The sequence below is a fragment of the Penicillium samsonianum genome (assembly GCF_028829775.1).
Source record: "Penicillium samsonianum strain IBT 33392 chromosome Unknown utg000007l_segment0_segment0, whole genome shotgun sequence".
Lineage (NCBI taxonomy): Eukaryota > Fungi > Ascomycota > Eurotiomycetes > Eurotiales > Aspergillaceae > Penicillium > Penicillium samsonianum.
The window spans coordinates 206064-229357 of NW_026643265.1; the positions used below are offsets into that span (position 1 = coordinate 206064).

General features: G+C 49.0%; 9 protein-coding genes across 9 annotated transcripts; 6 read left to right on the plus strand and 3 right to left on the minus strand.

Moving 5' to 3' along the window:
• Window positions 1–1260: 1260 nt before the first annotated feature.
• Window positions 1261–2427, plus strand: N7471_010880 (uncharacterized protein; the record flags this gene model as incomplete). The annotated part of the gene is made up of 1 exon (XM_057283599.1): window positions 1261–2427. One exon carries the CDS (start codon window positions 1261–1263, stop codon window positions 2425–2427), a length of 1167 nt encoding a protein of 388 aa, XP_057129865.1.
• A 1926-nt stretch (window positions 2428–4353) lies between these two features.
• Window positions 4354–6916, plus strand: N7471_010881 (uncharacterized protein; the record flags this gene model as incomplete). Its single annotated transcript, XM_057283600.1, has 4 exons — window positions 4354–4438; window positions 4491–5926; window positions 5977–6081; window positions 6134–6916. 4 exons carry the CDS (start codon window positions 4354–4356, stop codon window positions 6914–6916), a joined length of 2409 nt encoding a protein of 802 aa, XP_057129866.1.
• A 117-nt stretch (window positions 6917–7033) lies between these two features.
• Window positions 7034–7741, minus strand: N7471_010882 (uncharacterized protein; the record flags this gene model as incomplete). Its single annotated transcript, XM_057283601.1, has 3 exons — window positions 7034–7189; window positions 7239–7304; window positions 7529–7741. The coding sequence occupies 3 exons, from the start codon at window positions 7739–7741 to the stop codon at window positions 7034–7036; spliced, it is 435 nt and encodes a 144-aa protein (XP_057129867.1).
• Window positions 7742–7753: 12 nt separating this feature from the next.
• Window positions 7754–8291, plus strand: N7471_010883 (uncharacterized protein; the record flags this gene model as incomplete). The annotated part of the gene is made up of 2 exons (XM_057283602.1): window positions 7754–7882; window positions 7929–8291. 2 exons carry the CDS (start codon window positions 7754–7756, stop codon window positions 8289–8291), a joined length of 492 nt encoding a protein of 163 aa, XP_057129868.1.
• A 184-nt stretch (window positions 8292–8475) lies between these two features.
• N7471_010884 (uncharacterized protein) lies at window positions 8476–8670 on the plus strand (the record flags this gene model as incomplete). The annotated part of the gene is made up of 1 exon (XM_057283603.1): window positions 8476–8670. The coding sequence occupies one exon, from the start codon at window positions 8476–8478 to the stop codon at window positions 8668–8670; it is 195 nt and encodes a 64-aa protein (XP_057129869.1).
• A 1928-nt stretch (window positions 8671–10598) lies between these two features.
• N7471_010885 (translation initiation factor 6) lies at window positions 10599–11801 on the plus strand (the record flags this gene model as incomplete). The annotated part of the gene is made up of 5 exons (XM_057283604.1): window positions 10599–10633; window positions 10699–10770; window positions 10943–11029; window positions 11132–11320; window positions 11441–11801. 5 exons carry the CDS (start codon window positions 10599–10601, stop codon window positions 11799–11801), a joined length of 744 nt encoding a protein of 247 aa, XP_057129870.1.
• Window positions 11802–12443: 642 nt separating this feature from the next.
• Window positions 12444–15336, minus strand: set2 (SET and WW domain protein; the record flags this gene model as incomplete). The annotated part of the gene is made up of 4 exons (XM_057283605.1): window positions 12444–13007; window positions 13081–13161; window positions 13211–14823; window positions 14937–15336. The coding sequence occupies 4 exons, from the start codon at window positions 15334–15336 to the stop codon at window positions 12444–12446; spliced, it is 2658 nt and encodes an 885-aa protein (XP_057129871.1).
• Window positions 15337–17555: 2219 nt separating this feature from the next.
• On the plus strand, window positions 17556–18757 carry N7471_010887 (putative AT DNA binding protein; the record flags this gene model as incomplete). The annotated part of the gene is made up of 3 exons (XM_057283606.1): window positions 17556–17633; window positions 17681–17795; window positions 17904–18757. The coding sequence occupies exons 1-3, from the start codon at window positions 17592–17594 to the stop codon at window positions 18755–18757; spliced, it is 1011 nt and encodes a 336-aa protein (XP_057129872.1). The 5' UTR covers window positions 17556–17591.
• A 1651-nt stretch (window positions 18758–20408) lies between these two features.
• Window positions 20409–23207, minus strand: N7471_010888 (serine/threonine-protein kinase; the record flags this gene model as incomplete). The annotated part of the gene is made up of 6 exons (XM_057283607.1): window positions 20409–21626; window positions 21679–21816; window positions 21867–22661; window positions 22748–22897; window positions 22952–23021; window positions 23104–23207. The coding sequence occupies 6 exons, from the start codon at window positions 23205–23207 to the stop codon at window positions 20409–20411; spliced, it is 2475 nt and encodes an 824-aa protein (XP_057129873.1).
• Window positions 23208–23294: the final 87 nt, after the last annotated feature.

Sequence of the window (23294 nt, forward strand, 5' to 3'; positions counted from 1 at the left end):
CATGTGGTGCACATATGCACATAGAATAATTCAGGTCTACCCCATTTGATTCCAAGCTGGTCGCCTGTTGGCCACCTCGATGACAACATCCCAGGCAGACATCGAGAGTCAATAGGTTGGAGATGTAGATCTGTGTCCCAACTTGGTTCCAATGACATTGGAGGCTTTTCAAGAACGAATTCTCGGCAGTTTGAACTCCTATATAACACAGTATTATGCGCCACTATTGCCTCTCAAGTAGGTAGCACGGACGTTGTACATTGCACATATTGTACCCACACCGAAAAAGGATACATATGAAAAATCCACAAAACGCGCAAAATCTATTAATTAAACTTGACAAATACTATCAATTGCATGCGGCAAGCTTCTTCCGGAAAGACACCGAATCACAGGTAGACAATCCAACCTGTATACTCCATTCCTGCACGACAGGTCATGATATGCCGTCTGTGCCTCTCTGACTACCGAGTATGGATCTATAGAATCTACAAAGTACAATTTTGAATTTGCTTAAACTCACACTATACTTAGCTCAGTCTGGTCCAACCGAGATCCAGGGAAGCGCGGAGATTTTCTCTCGCAAGGGAGAGAGATACGTCACATCCGGCCCGCACTATTGAGATCGAAGAGAGGATCCGCCACCTCGACCGGGCGATGTTGTCCACAAGACTGATGGATCAGATTAAATAGTGCCATTGTTAGTGAGATTGACCAAACTATCGGATTCATACTCTGCATGACGGGTCTGGCCTGGCAGGGCCCTACCCCAGAATTAGGCGCTATGGCTTCGCCTCAATGGCTGGAAATACGACAATTGCCAATATCCACATACATGATGCATCTCCAGCGGGATATCTCTGCCACAGCCAATCGACATAATCCTTGTCAAGCCGATTCTTATCTAGAAAGTCTAACCATCATGCTGGAATGATGGATCATACCGATCTCTTTGGAAAAGGAAATTGACAGGTTGAGACTGACTGCTTCCCCGGTCGATATACTTTTGAGCCACGCTGAGATCCGCATCGCCCCGTCCCGTGTTGCGAACCCTCTTGTGCGTCTACGCATGCCCAACTCATAAATACAGACATATTTCCCTCTCATGGAGTCTGCAGATTCCTTACACTCATTGCGTGCATTGGTAAACGTCTTGGATTGGCAGTCTGCCAACATTTGACATATCCACTCTCTTACTCTCTTTTGATATACTTCCAGGCCATTCTTTTGCCAATTCGTTCTCTCTTTTTTACCATCGCCATGTCTTACCTATCTTACTCACTGGCGGCAGCCTCCTTGCTCGTAACTTTCATTGTCACCATTCTTAATGGTATCTGCTATGCAACCTCGAAAGCCTCCCCCGATGTGGCCTCGACTATCCTAAGTGCAGTGAGCTGCATGGCTTTGATTGCCCTCGGTCTGCTGCACCACCAAAACATCCAAACCGGCCGCCGACAATATATCTGTTTTGCCGGCGGATATCTACTCATTGCTGCTGCTGCATCTGCCGGAGCAATGGCAATGAGTCCTCAAGCCTCAGTCTTTGTGGTTCGATCTGTTTTCTGTGCACTATCAGTGTTCGCACAAGGCTTGTACTGTGGATTCCTCGCGATGACACTAGCCCAGGAGAAATCCAATCTTGAATGGCCGCGTGCCTACTCCCAAGAGTTCAACTCCCAAGAGCTCAAGGATATCCCGCAAAGCCCTAATTTCCTCCCGTCTCCCCCTCGAGTATGCGACTTGTCTGAGCTATTCGAACCCAAAAGATCCTCACTTCGCAAATTCCCTCGGCGGTCCAGCCGCTATTCAGACGCAACACTCTGTCCTTCAAGCACAAAGGAAGAAAAGCACGCCTCTATCGACACAAATTCCTCAACCCACAGCTCACCAAGCCCATCCCCAACACGGGACACAATGCCAGACACCCTCCCAGACCGGGACACTCGCCCCCTCCTCCGAGGCCCCCACAGCATCCGCAGCATGCCCAGCCTACGCCGCAATCCACCAACCGCACTCTCCTTAGACAGTTTAGTACACCCACCAATGCCCTCGCCAACAGCGTCAACAATCCGGGTCGACTCCCCAACACAGTCCAGCTCAAACAGCTCAACGTGGGAATACAACCCATTCGGCGAGAATAACATCCACCCTCTCTTCCGCTCAACAAGCCCCTGCCCATCTCCAACCTTTGCCCCAGGGACAATGGTCAAAGCCTCGCCGAGCGCGGGACAGACCATCACGGTGGGGACGATCACGCGCATGAGATCTGCCCGTTCTCTCCGCGAGCAGGCCATGCGTACGCCCTCCCCGTTGCCTGGGTCGGAGTCAGATGAGGCCTTCCGCCCGAGGCCGAATCCGACTCGTGGCTTTGCGCACTCGCATTCTGAGAAGAGATATGACTTGAACGAATCCCCTTATGAAAAGTGATTGATCTACCTCGGTACATCGTGATCTGCATGACTTGCAATGTTTTTTTTTTTTTTCTTTGGCCTTTTGCTTTTTGCTTTTTTGTATATGATGGATGGATCTCTGGATATATTTGTGTACATAGGGAATGGACGGGTGGTATAATTGGATATTTTTGAAATGAATTGTGATTGCATATACTGAACTGGTGAAAGTATATATTCGAGTAGTTGAGTAGCAAATGTGGCTTCAAATCACCATTCGTATTTTATAGTTGCGCCTTTGTATTGGATGATACCTGGAAGTCTCTTTTTACTCTCTACTGAATTAACTTCCCATATTAAATACTAGACAGCCCTGGAGTGTGGCAAACAGCGTAATATATGTGATTGTCTTGGTAGCTAGGGATGACGTGGACTAGAGCACCTTGGAGGAAGAGACACATTCTCTATTGAAAATACTCCATAGTATAATCCAACTGGAAACCATAATAATTATTAGAGCCAATAGTAGCATTAAGAATACTTCGTATAGAGTACATTGCGAGTCATCCGCATGCGTTGCTGTCACCGACTCTTAGCCTAGAGTGGGTCCGTATATTTTTTTCTGTAGAGGAAAGGGATATAGAAGATAGAAGATAGAATAGTATATAGAATATGAATATGGATGAATATGTATATCTACGAAGACAATAAAGCCCCAAATATAGACAATATTAGCACACTGCCTAGACATGTACTCCGTAGAATCCTTTTACGGGGTAGGCCAAATACTTCCCCGTGTGCCGGAAGTGGCTGGGGGTCGGAGATACACGTACATGATGTTACTAGACACTCTATTGTTCCCAGGCAGAAGCTATAGGGTGAATATATTGTATAGTCTATTCAAAGTTGAATGTATAATGTACTGAATGTACGTGTCTTTGCTATTGGGGCTCTATCCCGAGCCTCAGCCGAAGCGGAAAAGTCACCGATCTCAATAGACATAGACCAATAGACCAATGGACCAATGGACCAAGTAGGAATAAGGACAATGTAATCTCTAATAGAATAGAAGTGAATCGAGAATATGAAAACGGGTGTTATTGTTATCCAGACAGTATTGTTATACACGAGAAGATCCAAGGTTCAGCTCCCATAATCAACTTGTTTTGACCTTTTCCCTTTCTTCTTTCTACTCGACTCTTTTTTTTCTCTTCTCATCTTCCTCTCATCTTCTTACTTTTCAACCTTTCTATTTTCAACTGTCTTTCTTACTCATATTCCCCATATCCTGTTCTTTTAACTTCTACCCCTTCAGTTCTGTTTCTACAGTTTCTACACCCTGTTCTCTCTCTTCCCCCCGTTTTTTTTTTACTTGGCCCCGTTTTCCCCATCCACCCGGTCAAATCCTGCAGTAGATCTCTGCTTTTCTCTTTTTACTTCGCATCTTTTTCCCAGATCCATCGCTTTGGTAAGTTATTTAAATCTCGAATGGTTTTCCTTCTATCCCCCTTACAATCTCCTTCAGCCTTGTTTTCCCTGTCCTGTTTGACCAAAAAACCTGTCTCCTTGATCTTGGCCTTGAGGTTCTTGGGACCTTTCGGACCTTTGAATCTTTTGGACCTTTTGATCTTCTTGATCTTCTGATCTTTTGATCGCGTGTATCGTCTCTACTTCGCGCTTTTATTGCCAAGCCTTTTTTCCCACTACCAACAGTGACGTTTCCTCTCTGCATTCTGCATTTGGCAACGCGACTTGTACTTTTTTTTCCCTTTTTCTACTATCTCCCCCTTTGTGAAGCCACTGTACTGTTATTGAACTCGATTCTATTCCATCGTTGATGTATCCGACATTTGACCTACTGTTCAATTTTCCCCCATCACCCTGATTTCCCGCTTCCCCCCCCTTGCTGCTACTGGATCAATTTTCCCCGTTCAAAAAACTGATTTTCTCCAGACCAACAGCGATGGTGGGAAGAAGGAAAAATCGCGCGGCTGCACAGCCTGCTGCCAGAACTCCTAGTATTTCTACGCGATCTGGGCGCACCGCAGGTAAGCTCATCTAGGGTTGCGCTATCGGTCCAATCTCTGACCTCATGTATAGATACCATTCCAATTCCCACTACTACTCGTGGAAGAGGTCGAGGCCGAGGACGTGGTCGCGGCCGTGGCCGCGCCAGTCTTCCTGGTCATCTTCCTTCCAATGAATCACCGAGCAGACCAGAAGTTCGCTCGCACATCATCAAATTAAAAATTTCCTCACTCAAACTAATTAAACATGCCGCTTCTGATGCCCTTGATGGGGAAAATGAAAATGAAACCAGTGCCGTCTCACAAAACCCAGAGACTCCTCGCACTCGGCGTCCCCGGCATCCTCGGACTGTTCCTGAGTCTTCACGGACCACCCGGCAGTCAGCAAGACTGAAGCCGGATGGAGATGGCTCCTTTGAAGAAGATGTCTCACCAACCAAGGCCGTTGATAATCAAATCACCGAGCCAGATGATGACATGGACTCTCACCACTATGATGAGGAATTCAAGTCCGAACCTCCATTTCAAAAAATCTCTCAATCTCCTGAACCTCGCATGGTTGCTTCAGCCCCCGTGTCACCTGGAGCTAATCAAATCGACCCTGCTGATGCCATGGTTGACGAAATGAACAATAACATGAACGATATCTCCGAGGCAACCAAAGCAAAGACCGAGGACACTCCCGTTGGTCAAAGTCCCAAGATTTCCCAGATTGACGAAGCGTCATTCAGTGCGGTATCTTCACCCCGACTTGCGCGCAAGCGAAAGTCACTCGAACTGCAAAATGAAAACCCGGATGTTGATTCCGAGGATTCTATGAACAAAAAGCTGCGAATTGGTGAGACTGAATTCGAAGAGACTCCAGAGAGCCACTTCCAAAATGGCACAGAGCTTGATACTCAAAATGAAACCTCTCCCGAGGACATCCCTATTCCTTCGGAAGAATTCGACCCCCCTGCTTATCACCCTACTATTCGGGGAGGCCGTGGAGGTCGAGGAGCCCGTGGCGGCCGAGGTCGAGGACGTGGCCGGGGCCGTGGTCGCGGAAGCCGCGGTGGATTTGTCGGCCCAATTCGACCTACAGCAGTTACCAAGCCTCGAGGTGGTCGAGGACGTGGCCGTGCCAAGGCGGCCACCATTATCAAACGCGGCAAGAAAATCGAAGACGAGATCTGGGACGTCACCGAAAATTGGCGTGGTCCCACCCCATCGCCTACTCCAGAATCAATGCCGACAAAAACTCGCCAGGAGGAATTGTCTGTGCTCTTCAAGAAGGTTGGCCAGGCGCAGCATATTGCGTTGAGTTTCATGGCCGATCAGACTATGCACAGGCTTGCTCGCGATAAAAATGCGCACAAGGATTGTCCTGAATTCGAACAAGTCCAGCGGGATCTGGATGAGTACGAACGCAAGGCAATTGAGAGATTGAACAACGAATACAAGGTGAACACCGAGTTGCAGACTCAGAAATATGAGGGTGATGTTCACACCATAAAAAATACTGCAAACGTAAGTTTGGAGCCGTCTTACCACTGAAGGATTCTAACTTGTGGAAACAGCTGCTCATTGAGCAAGTTCAAGAAGAGATGCTTACGATGCTTATGGGCAAGATGATGGCCCTGATCCAAGGCCGCAGGGTGGCTGAGGATGATGAACACACCGAGGTAAGTACTCTGAAGACTTCCAAAAACGAATACGCAGCTAATCAGTCTCCAGTACGACACATCGGATTCAGACGAATCCGTGAAGCAATTCCTCTTCCGAGACGGCGAGACGGCGGTAAGGCAGGTAGAGCGTGGATTTGCAGCAGAAGCAGTTCGAGACCCGGAGGGGGCAGTTGACTTTGTGGCAGCGGAGGAGGGATGGGAGGAATTCGTCCAGAGAGTACGGATGGGCCGCTTGAACGAGGAGATCGCACCAACAGAAATCACCGACGAAGACGCTCTGCGAATGTGCGCCAAGGATGCCTTCGGCAGCATGCTTCATGCAGCCACTTACATCCACGAGCAAGAGGCGAGCGGCAAGGTCGTCGGCTACGATGGTACCGCAGATTTCCCCGTGCACCCACGGGCACTTTCCATTCTGGCAGATGCAGCTCTGACCGAGCCCGTGCACCAACATCTTCCAATGATGCGAACCGAGCCCGGCACCCACCACCGTGCTCTCCTCCCCCAACCCACCCACGCCCACCCTCCCTCCTCCCTCCACGGCCACGGGCCAACAGACCCGCGGTCCTTCATTCTCCCACGGCCCACCCCAACCCAGCAGCCGCGGCGCCTTCTCCCCGCCCGCCAGCAGCTGGGGTTGGGGCTGGGCCTGCCGGACCCGTTCGCAATGAACGGGCCGCCGCAGCTGCCCCCACCCCCGGGCTCAAACTTTGCGCGTCTGCCCCTGCCGGGCTACATGCCCCAGGGCCACGCGCCCTCCCTGTACTTTCCGCCGCCGCCGCCGCCGCCCGGATCGCACCCCCCGCCCCCGCCCCCGCCGCGCGGGTACTAGACCCGCCGGCTTGTACCAAGATGTTTGTGTAGCGTTCCCCGCAGTTGATACCAATTCTTTTTTTGTATGTTTAGTTACGATGCCCTCCCTCCTGAGTGGGGATAGGGGGGGAGGGCATCAGAATGAATAGATTTTTCTCATTTGAATTGATTTCTGTGGTGCGGTAGGATGTAGTGTGGAGATAGTACGTGATGGGATATGTATGTGAATATCAAAACAAATCAGATTCAAGTTGAAAGTAAGCATCTCCTCTTGAACTTGCTCGATGAGCAGCTGTTTCCACAAGTTAGCATCCTTCAGTGATAAAACGATCCAAACTTACGTTTGCGGTGTTTGTTATGATGTGAACATTGCCTTCATACCTCTGAGTCTCCAATTCGGTGTTCACCTTGTGAGTAGCAAGTTCATAGACTTTAAGCAACGGTGGAACGAAGCCACAGGAGATAGAATACAAAGCACCGTTGCTAAGTGAGAAGTGAGAGATATTCAAATGAAACCAAGAAATAGTCATCTGAGGGAAGCCCTAATAAGAGAAGACGCCAGAACCAACTTTCGACAGGGAACCTCTATCATTCTGCCACATCCCCCGTCTCGTCTTCTGTCTCTTCTCACCTCTTTCACCTCTTTCACCTCTTTCACCTCTTTCACCTCTTTCACCTCTTTCACCTCTTTCACCTCCTTCACCTCCTTCACCTCCTTCACCTCCTTCACCTCCTTCACCTCCTTCACATATTTCCCCTGTTGAACTGGGAAGTAGCCATCTGCGCCGTTGTAGATGGCACAACAAACCACTGGACAGGCGATGAGACACGATGCCGGGAACATCACAGTGCACCGATGGATCAGTCTGAGTCCCCGGAAGATGTCAAGATGACTAAGAAGCTGCTAGCTGGCATCAACTCTGCCATCGCCAGAGCCAAGGCATCATGCATAACAAGTCGTGAGACTTCCGTACACGTTCGGCATGTTCGTGAGCGGATGCACGCAATGAGCACCCCCATCTCCACCCGAGACTCGTCGTGCTGTTGAAAGCTACAAGGTAGCAAAAGAGCATGCAAACTCACTTGCATCCACTGTCGAAGAGCATGACCTCGCGCTGCATGAGCGAGTCGCTCACCTACAACAACTTCGGGAAATGGTGGCCAACAACTACTCTTCGGTGCAGAGAAACGAAGACGGTCACCCGCTCCTACTTCCTATTTCTCGCTCATTGAACCTGAAATTCACCACCTTCACCACAAGCGTGCCGGTATACCATACCCAGATGTTGGCACACGTGAACTGCCTCCTAGAGCCTGTGCCGACTTTGCTCCCAACCCACACTGGCGTGTTGCTGTGGCTTTCAAGTCTTTTGGAGTATGCAACAAAAGACTGAGCCCAAATCCCGAAATTCCTTGGGCTCATCCTCGTCTGATGTTCCTCCTGCAGACCGCTTTTGAAAGTATAAAACCAGTATCCTAATTGTCTTCTGCCACTCTGCAGCCCTGCAGCCCTATATAAACACCACCCAACCCACCCCTAAGACGAAGCTGACCCATCAAAGACAGGATTCGTCCACGATGGGCTCCCCCACTCTATTCAACCATGAACTCATATCCCACAAGTTAAAGGAGAGAGTGTGGGTAGATTCCGCCAGACGCAAAGCCAACATGGCCATTGCTGTGAAACTCAATCGCAGAAAGCCCCAGAGCAAAATCGAGACCTGGGAATGGACTCCAATGTTCAACATCCCCATGTCACCCAATCCTGTGTGATCGAAAAGACTGGTGAGAAACTCACAGTCTCCAATACCCACTCACAATACCCTTTTACTATAACTATTGTCCGACGATCCCCCAAAATACCAGAGAGACCGAGGTTCGACTTGAAAAGCAGTCACTCATAGATATGGCAATTTCGATATGGAATACCCATGAGCCATGACTTCCATGAGAGAACCGGAAGGGAGGGAAAAAGAGAACGGAAAACGGAAAACGGAAAAAAGAAAGCAAGTAGTCGTCAATTAACCTCCGGCTTGCTTCATGATGAACAGGCACGGCAGTCTAGACTCTCTGCCATTGAGATCGATTTGCTTCGAGTACGTTTCCGGCAAATCCTGACGTTCGTTAGGGATAACACCACGGATCAACCTGGTTCTGACTCGAAAGAGCTTGCAAAGCGAATCAACATCCTTAATCGCGATGGTGAATGTGATTATCATTGCTTATGCATTATTCATGCTCGTGCATTGGAAATGGAGATGATTACTTGAACGAGCTGTTTGAGGGAGCATATGATCTGTCAGTTATCCTTTTCCTTTACCGAGATGCAAGATGATGCTAATTGATGTGACTGCTCTTAGGTACACACGAATGCTCTAACTCTATTAGAGCCTTCAGCAGACCCCGAATGGGAATATCCCCAAATATACTCTACTCATCCATTCCAACATTGAGGCTCTACTGGGCTCTGTGGTACCTTGGATAGGGACTATAATTATCCGCCCCCGAAGCCACGGCTGAAGGGCCCATTGGCCGTGATCACGCTTGCAAATCTGCACTCCACGCGCCATTAGGCGAATCGTGCCCGAAGGTTCTTACCAATAGGGCGCAGGTCGTACGCCGCTGTCAGCTGGGGATCGGTCTTGAAGATTCGCAGCACGGATCTTGCTGATTTCATCTTAGACATGGTCATCTACAATGATGAAGCCCGTTTCGGATGCAACCAGTGCGGCCTCAAGGATGTCACTCGACAGAGTTGTCCATCTTGCCCAAGATCTCTGGTGGAATATTCACCCAGAAAAAGAAGACCGCTCAAGTTGTCGTCGCGAATCCACAATCGGATTGGGCAGACCTTTGCCCAGACATCAGGATGCTGATGTTGGGGATCTCTTTCGAATGACTCGTACCAGCATCTTATGCTGCGTTTGTGCAGAGGCGGGTTCGAAAGCTACTCCAAACGAATCTGACTGCTGCATCGGTTTCTTATTGGGTATATTACTCGAATGCTCTTCAATCTGATCTATTTTTGCTTCTTTGATTCCAATTCCTTTATAGTATCACGGTTCCAATGACGACGACGCTGAAATTGAGCTAGACCTATCAACGAAGAAAGGAGTTTGAAGTTTAACAGAGAGGGAGCATTATATAGTGTTCTTGAAAGGGAAGTAAGTATAAAGGCATAACTAGTTAGATAGTAGGGTTGACATGTTGTAGCATCAGCCATGTTCTAGCCAAGATGTGGCTGTGTATGGCTATGACTGATATGTAGAATAAAGAATAAAATAATAAACATCAAATGAAGTAGAATGAAGTCGAATGAATCATCGTCAGGATGAGACACAATGAGTCAGTAGAAAGGAGGTAGCAGTACTTATTCTACCATACTGTACACCATAATAAATAAAGTACCAGTACATTGTATCAACCCACCAACCTCGCCTCTGCGGCTCCGGCGGGGCAAACTCAGGCGAAACTCTGATTGGCCCGAGCTTTTGGTCTTTTTTCAGTTGGATCGCACGTCTCTGCCAATTTATTTATCTCTCGGCTTCATTCTGCAAATCCTAGACAATTCTTGATTTTTTAATTCTTGACAGATTCTGTTTCTGTCGCTGCATCTGCTAGCTCCTTTTCGCTACCCCGCTCCACACCGCACACTTTTTCCCACTCTGCTCTTTGCAACATCTTCTGATACTCTAACCATTATGGCTGTTCGCGCGCAATTCGAGAACTCGAACGAGTAAGATACTACAAGCAAAGAACGTCTAAGAGCGTTTGGGGCTCGGGTTGACGGTTTCCATTTAGGGTCGGCGTTTTCTCTTGCCTGACAAATGCCTACGCTATCGTTGCGGTTGGTGCTTCGGAGAACTTCTACAGGTGTGTTATTCAGACATTCATAAGGGAGCAGGCTTGGGACTTGGGACTGGCATTGATAGGAATGGTGGGTGCTAAGGCATACCACGGCCAATGTCGTGCCATTTCAAATCTCAAATCTCTAACCTCTACCCCAATACACCCATGAACTACCCCAACTAACACTCAAATGCAGTGTCTTCGAATCCGAACTCCAAGATGTCATTCCCATCTGCCACGCAACCATCGCCGGAACCCGCATTGTCGGTCGTCTAATCGTCGGGTGAGTCGGATAGCCAGTTCAAAACGAACAGCCTTTGCTGCCTTTTCTGGCAGGAAGGAAACATTTATCAAGAAAACACAAATTCTAATATCTCGCCCTCAGTAACCGCAAAGGTCTCCTCGTCCCCACAACCACCACAGACCAAGAATTGCAACACCTGCGCAACACGCTTCCAGCCGAAGTCAAAATCCAACGCATAGAAGAGCGCCTCTCCGCGCTCGGCAATGTTATTTGTTGCAACGATCACGTTGCAATCGTGCACCCCGATCTGGAGCGTGAGACCGAGGAGATGTGAGTAACAATCTAGGGTTCACAACGCCCTGAAACCTGATCCCACCATTCCATTCCACCCCAATCTTTCTTCGTTGCATTTTTTTTCTCTTCCAAAACTGACATATCTCCTTCCCCCAGCATCGCCGATGTCCTCGGTGTAGAAGTCTTCCGTCAAACAGTAGCCGACAACGTCCTCACAGGCTCGTACATGGCCCTCTCGAACCAAGGTGGAATCGTGCACCCCAAGACCTCAATCCGCGACCAGGACGAGCTCTCTTCGCTCCTGCAAGTTCCCCTCGTGGCAGGCAGTGTGAACCGCGGCTCTCCCGTCGTTGGCGCCGGCATGGTCGTCAACGACTGGCTCGCCATCACCGGACTGGACACCACCGCCACCGAGCTGAGCGTTATTGAGTCTGTGTTCAGACTTGGCGAGATGGCGCCTGGCGGTGCCGCCGGGGCTGGTGTTAATAAGGATAGTATTGTGGAGAGTTTCTACTAGAGTTGTTGTCTTTTAGATTGCACTTTCTGGTGAGCTCTTTACGGTACATGGTCCTGTTCTTATTTTCACGCTGGAATGATTTTTGATTGAAAGTACTGGTATTCCTCTTTTTTTTTTTTTGGCCTGTTCGGCTTCTGTGTTCTCTGCTCTGTTCGGTCTGATGGGTCTTTCTTTGGGAGTCTGTAATGCCTATGCTTGCATATACTCGAATGAATTATGCATGATGGATGGAATGTGAAGTATCAAAGATTTTTAAAAAAATTAATCGAGATATAGATGTTGACACTTGAGAATATCGATCGAGATGGTCTTAGTCTTCTTATATAGCTTTAGAATTCATCTGTATGTTATAGATCTCCTAAAAAGCATGAAGCTTACAGCTCAAGACAGGCTGAATTGATGCAAACTATGATAGTGGCACATGGGCTCGGGGGTATTGTCGACAGCATAGAAAGCAATAGAAAGCAAAAAAAAAAAGATAAAAATGGCACAAAAAGAACAAGTTAGAAGCAAAAGTAATGCAGGCTGTTGAGATATCAGTTTCAATCCCTCTCTCCGTTCTTTTCGATTCTCTCGCTTTTTTTACTCGCTTTTGGGTATTGATGCACAAGCACAAAATAAGACAACAACCGCTGGAGTTGCCTACACCTGTCCCTCGATACTGATTTGAGGTTGCTCCGTTTGTGGTTCATTCTCCGCTTCTATCTCCATGTTGACATCGACTCCAGCGCCAGAGTCGTCTTTCGGAGGGGAAGGGTCGTCTCCAGTGTTTCCCATGCTGGTGTCACCATCGACATCATCTTCGGGAAGATCCGCTGGAGGGGGCGGAGGAGGAGGCGGTGGAGGTGTGGATTTCTGTCGTTTGGAGGGAGAGGCGGATCCGTCCTCAGCACCGTCAACATGCAGGGTTCCGTTTCGCTTGCGTTTGAGGGACGCGGCCTCATCGTCTTCCAGGGGAGAACTCGCAGGTGCACCCGCGACGGCTTCATCGTCACCTGTGCTGTGAACCTCGTTTCCGGGGTTCGGGGTGGCGTCCTGGGACTTCTTGCCCTCAAGCTTCTCGCGATTCACATATTTGGCTGCAGCCTTGCGGAAGAAGGTCTTGCAGTAATTTTTGACGGTTTGCTGGTGCTTCGTGGATATCTTCGCGGTGGGATCCTTGACACGATTATTTTTGTAATCGCTTTCAACGAGCTTCTTCGCAGTCTATTAATGGGGAGTGTCAGCATGATCACATCTCATCAGAAAAAGAATCGAAAGTGAGCGTCTGTGATCTTACCTCCTTAGCAAATCGTTTCAGATGATGGTCAGGGATCTTGTGTTTGTACTGGTCCACCACGGGCTTGATATGTGGGAAAAGCTGTGCTATGTTAGTCCAGTTATATCCTGTGTTCTGTGTGAATACTCACAGTGTTCTCGTAAATTCTCTTCTGCTTCTCCAACGGAAGCTTCCTCCATTTCTCTCCATCTTTGTGTCTTCTCTCCGATTGATCAGTGGCAGGCTGGGGAGTCACGGGTGTATCAGTTCGGTGCTCGGAGGGTGTGTCCTCCTGGGTGTTCATAATCCCGTCAATGATACTTTGCAATGCCAAATTCTGTTGGTTTTTGGCGGGCTGACCCGGCGCAGGAGTAGCAGGAGTAGCAGGCAAAGTTGGCCGCTCCCACGTTGTTTTGCCCGATGCAGAGTAGTAGTAAACGCGGCCCTCCGCCTCCGCAGTATACCATCCCTCAGGCAATGGCCGAGGACCACGACGGTTGGGTTGTCTGGGCCGCTGAGGACCTCGCTCTCTCCGTTGCTGCGCTGGTCCACGAGGAGCATCGTACACAGGAGATGGAGAGCGAGTAAGAGATCGCTGGCGCTGCCCTTGTCCAGTTTCACGGCGCTCAAACTGGTTGATTGCTTGCTTCGCGTCCTTGCCGCGTTTCATACGCGGGATTCGATAGGCGACTTCCAGACCAGCCCAGCTCTCGAGAAGGGCGGCTGCTTTCTTCGCGACGCGCTCATCATCACAGGTCGTCAACGGCCGGATGTTCGTCTCAATCTTGGAGTCCTGGATCTTGTTCCGGGTGAGTCGCGGGAACCCGTCGAGGATGTTCAGGATCTGCAAAACCACGTTCTGGTCTTCTTTCCATTGAGCGAGCTGGGAGTTCAGGATCTGGTATCCGTGCATTCTGACCACGCGATTGCGAACGCGTTCGTCGTTACAACGCTGGATACGGCCTAGCAGTTTGACCGCGATCCACTTCTCCTGGCACTGCACAAGAGCCGCCATGACCTTGGTCACACCATCCTCATCCAGCGACCGGGGCTGCACACTGTCCACATACTCCTCGTCGTCCTCTTCCATCTTCTTCTTCTTTGGGCGTTTCGCCACCACGGTATCCCAGCCATCGGCCTCGTCAATGCCAAGGGCCTCGATAGTTGCATTCGACAGCTTGGTCGCACGCTCAGTTTGAGTGCGCCCGCCGATAAATCCTGTGCACATCGGCTCCCCACAATAGCAGGGCTGGGGGTCGGCACCGTATCGGTCAACATTGTAATTGAAAACCAGCTCCTCGCCGGCCTGAACCGCGCGTTCAGCGAAGATTCCCATACGTAACTTCTCGCCCACGACCCATTTGTCAACATAACAGTTAGGATTGCACGAGTGATTGCAGAATCGTCCCAGGTTGCCTCGCTTGGTCGCATCGACAAACTCGCCCTTGTTCAAGGACATAAAATAGAAGTGCTTGATGCCCTCCTCATCATACTGTCGCATGCGCTTTCGAAATTGCGGCTCTCCCACAACCTCACCAACATATTCGTAAATCAATTCGCCCGGGTCGAGATTCTTTTCCGCGCGCAATCCGAATCCCTTTTTTTCTGTTTTGATAACGGAAACCGGTGCAAACTGTCTTTTTTGGAACCGCTGGTTTTGACAGTCGGCACCGCAGCCGCAGTCGCCCGCACATTCGATCTTGGTCGCGCGGTTGATACAGTCTGAATCCTCGCCACATGCGATATTTTGACCAATCTTCGGGTCTACAGAGTGGATCAGTGATATGTTCGCGGTGGTTCAATCATGCCAAAGTGAGAGAATGTCCCCATGGGAATCGGGCAAGAAGACACCGAGGCTACTCGAAAACCAAACTTACCCCACTCTTCAGCGCAATCACATTCCATGGCATGTTCGGTGTATCCCATGTATTTGTTGGCGTAGATGCAGCCGGGAATCTGTTCAAAAGTGGCGAGCGCATCCTGGGTGCTATCTGGCAGGTGCGTGTACAGCGGCGGAGGTCGCGACGCGACTTTCTGCGACGAGCTGCGAGACAGCTTAGGCGGTTGACCCGGTTCCTGTTTAAGGACAATCTCGCCGATGTTTTCCTTCATTGTATCGGATGCGTCGGAGTTGGGGGAGGACTCCTTTTTCGGAGGGAGAGGAGATCGAGAGGAGGTACGCGAGTCGCCGTTTTTCAAATGATTGCCATTTACCGGAGAGTCCCGCTCCATTTTGACAGGAGGCTCTTCAGAGTCCGCGTGGTCATGGGCAGACATGACGACACGGACTACGATTGGAAGATATGTGGAAGAGAAGGAGTGAGGAAGAGAAGGAAGAAAATAAAGCAGAATACGAAGTTCGGGGTTGATTCTGCCAGGATATGCCCTCGGGAATCAAGGGGGTTGCCAGAGCGGTAAAGGTAACAATCTCATTGATAAAAATCTCCTAATTTGACTGAAATCGAAGCTATTGTCATTTTCGCGTCTCTCACCGCCTTGAGCCTAGTCTCATTTGTCTTTGTATAGACCTGATTCACCTCGAGTTCACTTCTGGTGGTGGTATAGAGTGGTTGTTGGAGGTTGAGCTCGGTTCCACCTCAGAGGCTCATAGGAGTATACCTCGAATAGGTATGGACAACTCTGGGTAGAGTAATGGGAGAGTGACAATAGTCTTTCCTCGATCCCAATTGCGTGACAATTATGTGGGTGTTCATGATGATCGCTTAGACCGGGAACTGGGAACAGTGACCTGTGACAGGGTTATCAGCATTCAAAGGCTGTCAGCAGTCTGAAAGTGATATAATTGCAAACTGTGATCGGAAGACCTGAAAAGGGGAAAGGTAAGAATGCATGTGTACTCCGTACAAAAGACCGTGAAAGTTGGAAGAGAAATCGATTGGAGGAGAAAGCAGGAAAAAGCGCGTCTGCATGTGTTGTTCGTCAACGTGGAAGAGTCTGTGCGTAAACATGTACTCTTGTATACTTTGTAGAGATTGATTGTTTACGTTTTACAGTATAATGTATTATTATTATAATAAATCATTATACTAAATCATTATAATAAACAAGACAATAATACAAAATAATATGTGATACATATCAAATGATACATTTTATCCGGTTGGATCGTTGATATATGTCTCAGGCTATACTTCCATATCATCCCTACTTCACCTCTTCACTTCTTCTTCTTCTTCTTCTCTCTTCTCACTTCTTCATACATGATCTCCCATCCGCCCCCCCTGACCAAATTACTCGTATTTTACAAACTTGAACCTCATGGCTGCACCTCGGCGGAGTCACCCTCTCCACTCGGCTCGTCTCTGCCAATCGTCCTGACCCATTTTCATCAGAACCACCTGCATGACAGACGCGCCTTTTTTTTTTTTTTCATTCCTGTACGATCGCCCACTCTAACCGCCCCTGAGGCTAGCTTCAAACAAAATCATTTTCTCTTACAGGTCCCAACGTCCCGGGCCTGTGTTTTCACCTATCAAAATCCACTCTGGGCTCCATGATCCCACCTTGATCCCACCTTGAGCCCACTGTTTACCGGAAAAAGACACGAAACCAAAATCATGCACTAAAAATGGCCCAAAAAAGAAAAAAACAAAAAAGAACGCTTCAACTGTCCCTTGGTTCTGGAACTGCCAGGGCCAACCGTTTCCCGAACCAACGATGCAATTCGGCTTGAATCTAAGCCTATCTTATACACATCGTATACATACCCGATACAACCTACAGCAAAAAAACCTCCCCATCCGTTCGATGCAAATGCAGCCCCCACTCAATTCAACCCCTCGATTGTACTTTCGGAGGAATCAGAAATCCAGTCTCCCCGCTTCCCGGTCTTCTTAGTGGTAATTTTGCCCTTTCTCGTTCTTCGAAACTCTTCTGGAAAACATATGAAACTGGTCCCGGCTGAAACGCCCATTTTTCTCTCTATTGACCTGGTATGCGTACTTTATTATTCTTCTAACCTGTACTGTAATACTAGAAAGCATCGTCCCTGCAGCTTCCCTCCCGAACGCTGGTCTCCTGCGCGATCCCGGCTGCTCAAGTCCGTTTGGCCAGAAAATCTTCCTGGAAAAAATCCCCCCCAAAAAATTAAGGGATTTCTGAATGGAGTTTGGTTCTACTGCTCTTTTTTCATTTTCTTTGGCTAGAAAGCCTTCAATTGTCAGATCATTCGTTTTCCTCTGTCATCCCTTTTGTTTCGTCTCCGCGTGGGAGGATATGGGGACATAAGAGACCTCCTCTCGTTCTCTGCTGGCGCGTGTCTTTGGATTGATTTTTTTTTCTTTCTTTAATTCTTTCTCTCTCACTCTCTTCGCTTTTCCTCTCAGACATAAATGAGGGATCAATTGATCTGAATTGTGTATCACGACCCTGACGACTGTCGTTCGCTGTCCTTTTTCCGGGATCATAATCTGGGAGGCTTTCTTTGTTTTTGTTTTTGTTTTTTGTTTTATATTTCTTTTCTTTTCGGAGGGAAAGGGAAGCCGGCTATAATCCGCTTCCATGGTCTGGATATGTCCAATCCATCTGATAGGCCATGGACCGAGGAGGACAAGGTATGGAGATTCTTTGACCGGATGTGAATTTGATGCTGATCAACCAGTACACTCTACTCACCGAGATCCTCAAGAAAGCTGGATTCCCTTCCAGCTATCTAGTACGCATGATTAAAGAATATGGGATAACTCCAAGCTGGGAGCATATTCCCCTTCCTCAAGGTATTATCGTCCAATTGCCGGCCAAAGAAGAAAGAGAAAGAGAAAAAAAAAAAAAAAAAGGCTTTGCAGATCAATATCAACATGGCGCTAACACCTGCCCCGGTCAAGGCCGCTCACTCAGCTCGTGCAAAACGGCCTATCTCAATATGGTTCAGCAGCCTGTGCACCCTCCAACACATCCAGTGGCTCCGTTTCCACCGCGATCCGATATGACCGGCCCGCCGGCCCCAATGGACCCGAGCACTATGCGCAAGCGGCCATTGTATCCTTCCGACAAGCCAATTCCTCGTGCAATCCAGCCAAGGCCACCAGCCAGCACCGCCTCCTACAGCAGCGAAAGCGGCGCATCAGCCCAGCTCTCCCCGAGGCTAGATGTCGGCCCCGGCGAACCACCCCGTAAACGAGGACGCCCAAGCAAAGCAGAGACCGAGCGGCGCAAGCTTCTAGCCGAGGCCCGTGGTGAAACTTACCCAGCCCCTCGACGGTCAGGGTCTGGCAGACTCAAAGTTCCTCCTTCGCCGACCAGCCCGGCCGGCCCATCGTCTACACCATTCCCGCCGGCTCCTCAACCATTCCACGGACCCAAGCCAGGCCCAAGCGCAATGCTCTATGACACTTCAACCATGCGCTCAGCAGTTCCACCACCTGGCCCCGGTCCCGCGCCAAATGACGAGCGCCGCGATATGCCAGCCCGTGGCATGGGCACCAACATGCGTGAACTACCCCGGCCAACAGAGATGGGCCATCCCCTCCCTTCACCACACGCCTTGCAACTAGGTCCCCCAGACGCGTTCCCTAGACTCAGCAACCCAGCCGAGCGGCCCTACAGCTTCGCACCAGATCGGTTCTCCCCGCCAGACAGTGGTCGGCGCGACTCGGTCACTAGTCGACCTGACCAACCACTAGGACCGTACTCGGAAGGACGAATGAGCACGACACCAGCCGAGAAACCTCCACGATGACCATTGATATTGATATTTTCCTTTTTTATATCGTCATTTTCATTTTCATTTTGATCCCAGTCTCGATTATACTTTCGACTTCGATTTCAGCCTTTGTTTTTTGAGGCCCAAGCGCCATGAATGAATGATCAAGCCATTGATGAACAATAGACAGCGTTCTCGTGTTGTGTTTATTGTGCGCGGTTTTTCTCCAAGCTCTTCAAGCGACCCTCTTTCACACCTCCGACTTTCCCTCTTCGATAATTCAACACTCCATGCATGCCTAACACTCTCATTTTATGCCCATGTGCCTGCCAACCTAGGTACTATATACCTAAGATCAGACAGACCACGGGATGGGAAATGCTTTTCTTTTCCTTCTCTCTCTGTGACAGTGACCTTCATACATCCATTGATGCGTTCAACGAGTTCCCCCACGTTCGATGAAGATAACGGCTTTCATATACTTGATATTCGATTTTCCTATGATCGAATCTTCACGCCATTGCGCCCCCAATTCAAGCAAGCGAGTCCTCCCACTGCATTCCTTCTGCTCCTGCTTCCTATTCGTCTTCTAGACAAACACACAATCTCAATATTGTGAAGCCTACTCCAAGCCCCACGACCCAAGACAAGACAAGACGTTTACGCCAATTGATGCCCTCCATGCCTCGCATCTTTCTTTTATTTCTTTACTCTGTCGCTTTTATACTTTCCATCTTTCTTTTTTCTTTCTCCCTCCAGCCCAGCCCAATGTCTAGCGTGCTATGCATTTGATGATGATGATGATGCATTATGTCTATTGCTACTACATGGCGATGGCGGTTATTTAAGCCTTGCCTTGCAATTTTCTTGTTTAAGGCTTGTTTACCTTGTAATTTATCTTACTATATTTGTGATATTTGATGATATTTTGGTTCCTGTTTTGAATCTTGGCTTTTGACTTTTGGCTTGCTTTCCTGTTTATTCTCTTCTTCTCTTCTATCCTGACTCTCCTATAGGATGATGTCCCACATTATCTGTCCTGGTTAATAATGAATTCAGAGTATTTAATCTCACACATATCACTTTTGGTCCTCATTCTTCATTCTTTATTGCCGTGTAACTTAGACGTGGTTTGCTAATGTATAGAGCATTTTGAAGCTGGATCTTTACACCATTGTATGCCTACATAGTTTGCATAGTCTTTGTTGAGCCCTGATGCCAAAACAATCGACCAAGAGAAAGATATGCAGGTTCATACGCTGGAAAGGGATACTTCAGTTCTGAGTCTCAGACCCAGACAGTGTATTTCCTGTTTTTACTTCACTTCGTATGAGAAATGGCAATGCTCTATATGTATAAATGGATGGATGGATGGGAATTTGGCCTAGCGGTTGTCGTTGGCGACATTGGAACCTGGTTGTGCAAGCTATAAACCGCAATTCCCGGAATTTATTACGTTTCCACTGGCCATATGCGTTCTATCACATACGTTCCAGCAAGGCAAATGCCGAAGTACTTACTCTCTTCAAACTTCATTCAACAGGTTCGCAGTCCATGTATGGGTCAAAGGAAAGATTAGACAAGAAAACTAGCTGTCTCCTTCGACGCCTTGAATGAAATGCTATCCCTATACAAAGAGCCTAAGCTTCACACAATGCCATCCAAACAACACCTTCTTCCCAGCCTATCACTCTGCACCACTAGAATTTCCACGGACTCGATCAAGAATTCGCTGCAGCTGTGCTTTGGAAGCACCGCTCCCCTCTGTAGACGACACACCCGTCGCCTCTAGAGAAGAGGGTTCAGGCTCTGGTATAGATTGGGATGAAACCGACAGGCGTTTCGGAGGATGAGGGTGAAACTCGCGGTTCTGCGAAGAATCATTATCTTTACTTGCACCACCACCCCGCTCCACTGACTCCTCAGCGTGCCTTTTCTGCAGCATCTGCGAGCGCAGCGCATCAACCGCAGACCCGAACCCTGAGGGTGTTCTCGACAGAGCAGAAGGGGTGAACTGATTCTCAATTTGAAGATTCAATTCCTTCTCTCTGGCCAGTTTCATCACTTCGTCGCTGTTTTTCTCAATGAGGCGAGTCAGGTACACCTTCGGGCCGGTATCGCGGTCCTTCAGGTTGTCCTTGATGCGGTCTAGTTCCTTCCTGTACGCTGTCTCGTAGATATTGAAATCCGCAGCGCCGGGCGATTCACTAACGAACTGTACCGGCTCGTCGTCCTCCATCTGGTCAGAATGATCCATTGAATATTCCGGCTCTTGAAAGATAGACGCCGGTTCGTCACTAGTTTGCATATCAATGGATTCCTGCTGCGAGGAGCCGTTGTATGTAGATGGGCCAATGAAGAGGTAGGGAAACTCCTCCTCCAGCGGATCACGGGCATGCCCTCTTGTCCCCTCCAGGCTGCGCTTAGTTCTATCCGAGCTTGCTCGCGAGAGGGGAATATGAGGTGATGCGGATTGAGAGTGGGGTTGAGCTTCGTGGCCAATATCCGGTTGAGCCGGGGACCCCCAGCTGCGGATGGACCCGGAGTCTTTTCGCTCGGACTCGAACACGCCGCTCGGCCTTTTGCTGCTGTTCGGGCTGTACTCCGGCCGGGATGAAAAGCTGGCTGAATCGCTAGACCCGAGGACTCCGGAATCGTCTCGGAATCCGGCAAAAGGACGCCGGCCGAAGCCCTTGCGCACGCCTGCACGCAAGCCGTGGATGTCGTGTGTTTGTGGAGCCGCTCCCACTGACGGAAAGGGTTCGTCTGGGTCCATTTCCATTGGTGGCTCGACCAAGTAGGCATCGTGATCTCCACCCAGAATGCTCCCACCGAAGGTACTTTGAATGGGGGATTGTGATTTGGTGGGATCTGTTAGTCGCTTGAATCTTTTGACAGCTTTCATCTGCGGGCTTTTGTTAATGAATATCCTATCAGAGCGAGGAATGGTAACATACCACGGTCATAAGATGTCCCATGTTTGTTGTAATGGCCGAGTTCATCTCCTCCTCTGTCGGCGGCTCAATGATTTGGGACGTGTTCTCCTCAAATGACAGCAAAGGGTCCGTTCCATCCTTCGTTACCCAGGGGTGTTCCTGTTGCATCTGGTCAGCATTGGCGAGCAGTGTAATTTCGATTGACTTACTCGTAAACCAAACATGTCGATGCGTTTCTCTGGATCTTTCTCGAGAATCCGACTTATCAAATCTTTGAATACTTCATCTGACTCTTCTTCGTAGACCAGGGGATCTCCTCTGATACTATCATACAGCTCGAAGATGCTCTGCTTCTCAAATGGCAGCCTTCCATATCGCAGACAATATAGAGTTACCCCCATGGACCAGATATCCGTCGCCCTTCCGGATACATCGCCATGTTTGACCACGCACAGCTCTGGCGGGAGAAATGCTGGTGACCCAGCTGACTTGCCAGTGAACATGTCCGAATCTTTTTCGAACATCTCTGATACACCAAAGTCGACCACTTTCAGCAGGTCGTCGTTGGTCACCAGACAGTTGTCCGGCTTTATGTCTCGATGGACAATGCCCTGCGAATGCAGATACTCGATTCCCAAGATCAGATCACGGAACCAACATCGACATTGCTCATCATCATACGGATCTGCTTTCTCTTCCAGCCCGACCTTCATGACAACACCCTTCTTGCACATTTCCATTACCATATATAATGAGTCCTCTGTCGGATCGTCCAATACCTCGATCAATGACACCAGATTGTTATGGTTGAGTTTCTTCATGATTGCAATTTCCTCTTTGATCAGATATAAAGGATTCTTTCCGATCTCCTTATCGTCACCGGAAGGATGCCGATGTAACGGCGAGTTGAAATCTGTTCCTGGCCGAATCGGACCTCGCGGTCTTCGCAACAGATGTGACTGCGCACGTTTCCTTAGTCTGGACTTGGAGAATTCCTTGACTGCCTGAATTTACAGATAGTTTATCTGACAGTTAGCAAGTCCATTTTCCATGCTGACCAGACTCATATCAAGCAGGTTCATGCTCATACATATTCATTGCCAAACTGATCTGCAGCCAGATGGACAGCTCCGAATGATCCACGTCCGATTTCCTGCTTGATCACATACTGGTTGATGCGATGTTCCGCAGTACCGTCATCTTGACTCGTATAATACTCGGAGCGGGCGTCCAGTGTTTCCTAATCCGTGGTATCAGTTCTCTGAAGCTGTCACAACGGCATTGAGAGACCGACCTTCACCGGACGCCTTGCTCTTGGGTTTCGTCGTCGGTGCCTCCCAGAACTGTCATAGGATGCAGTAGACCTATTTGCAGATTGGGCGTCAGTATGATGCACCATACTCAGGAAAAATCAATCTCCCGCAGGTGTTTCATAGTGAAACTCACCCAACTCTGCTCGCCTGGGGCCGCACATCGTCTATACCCTCGAGTGAGGCGATAGAGGGATCTGCGGATAGATCCGACATAGGGGTTGCCACATTCCCATTCATTGAAATACACTGACAACCAAGTGCTGGTAGAAGATGTGTGGGGTAATGAGGAAGTTCGAGCGGGGGATTCGATAACGTGAGATGCGG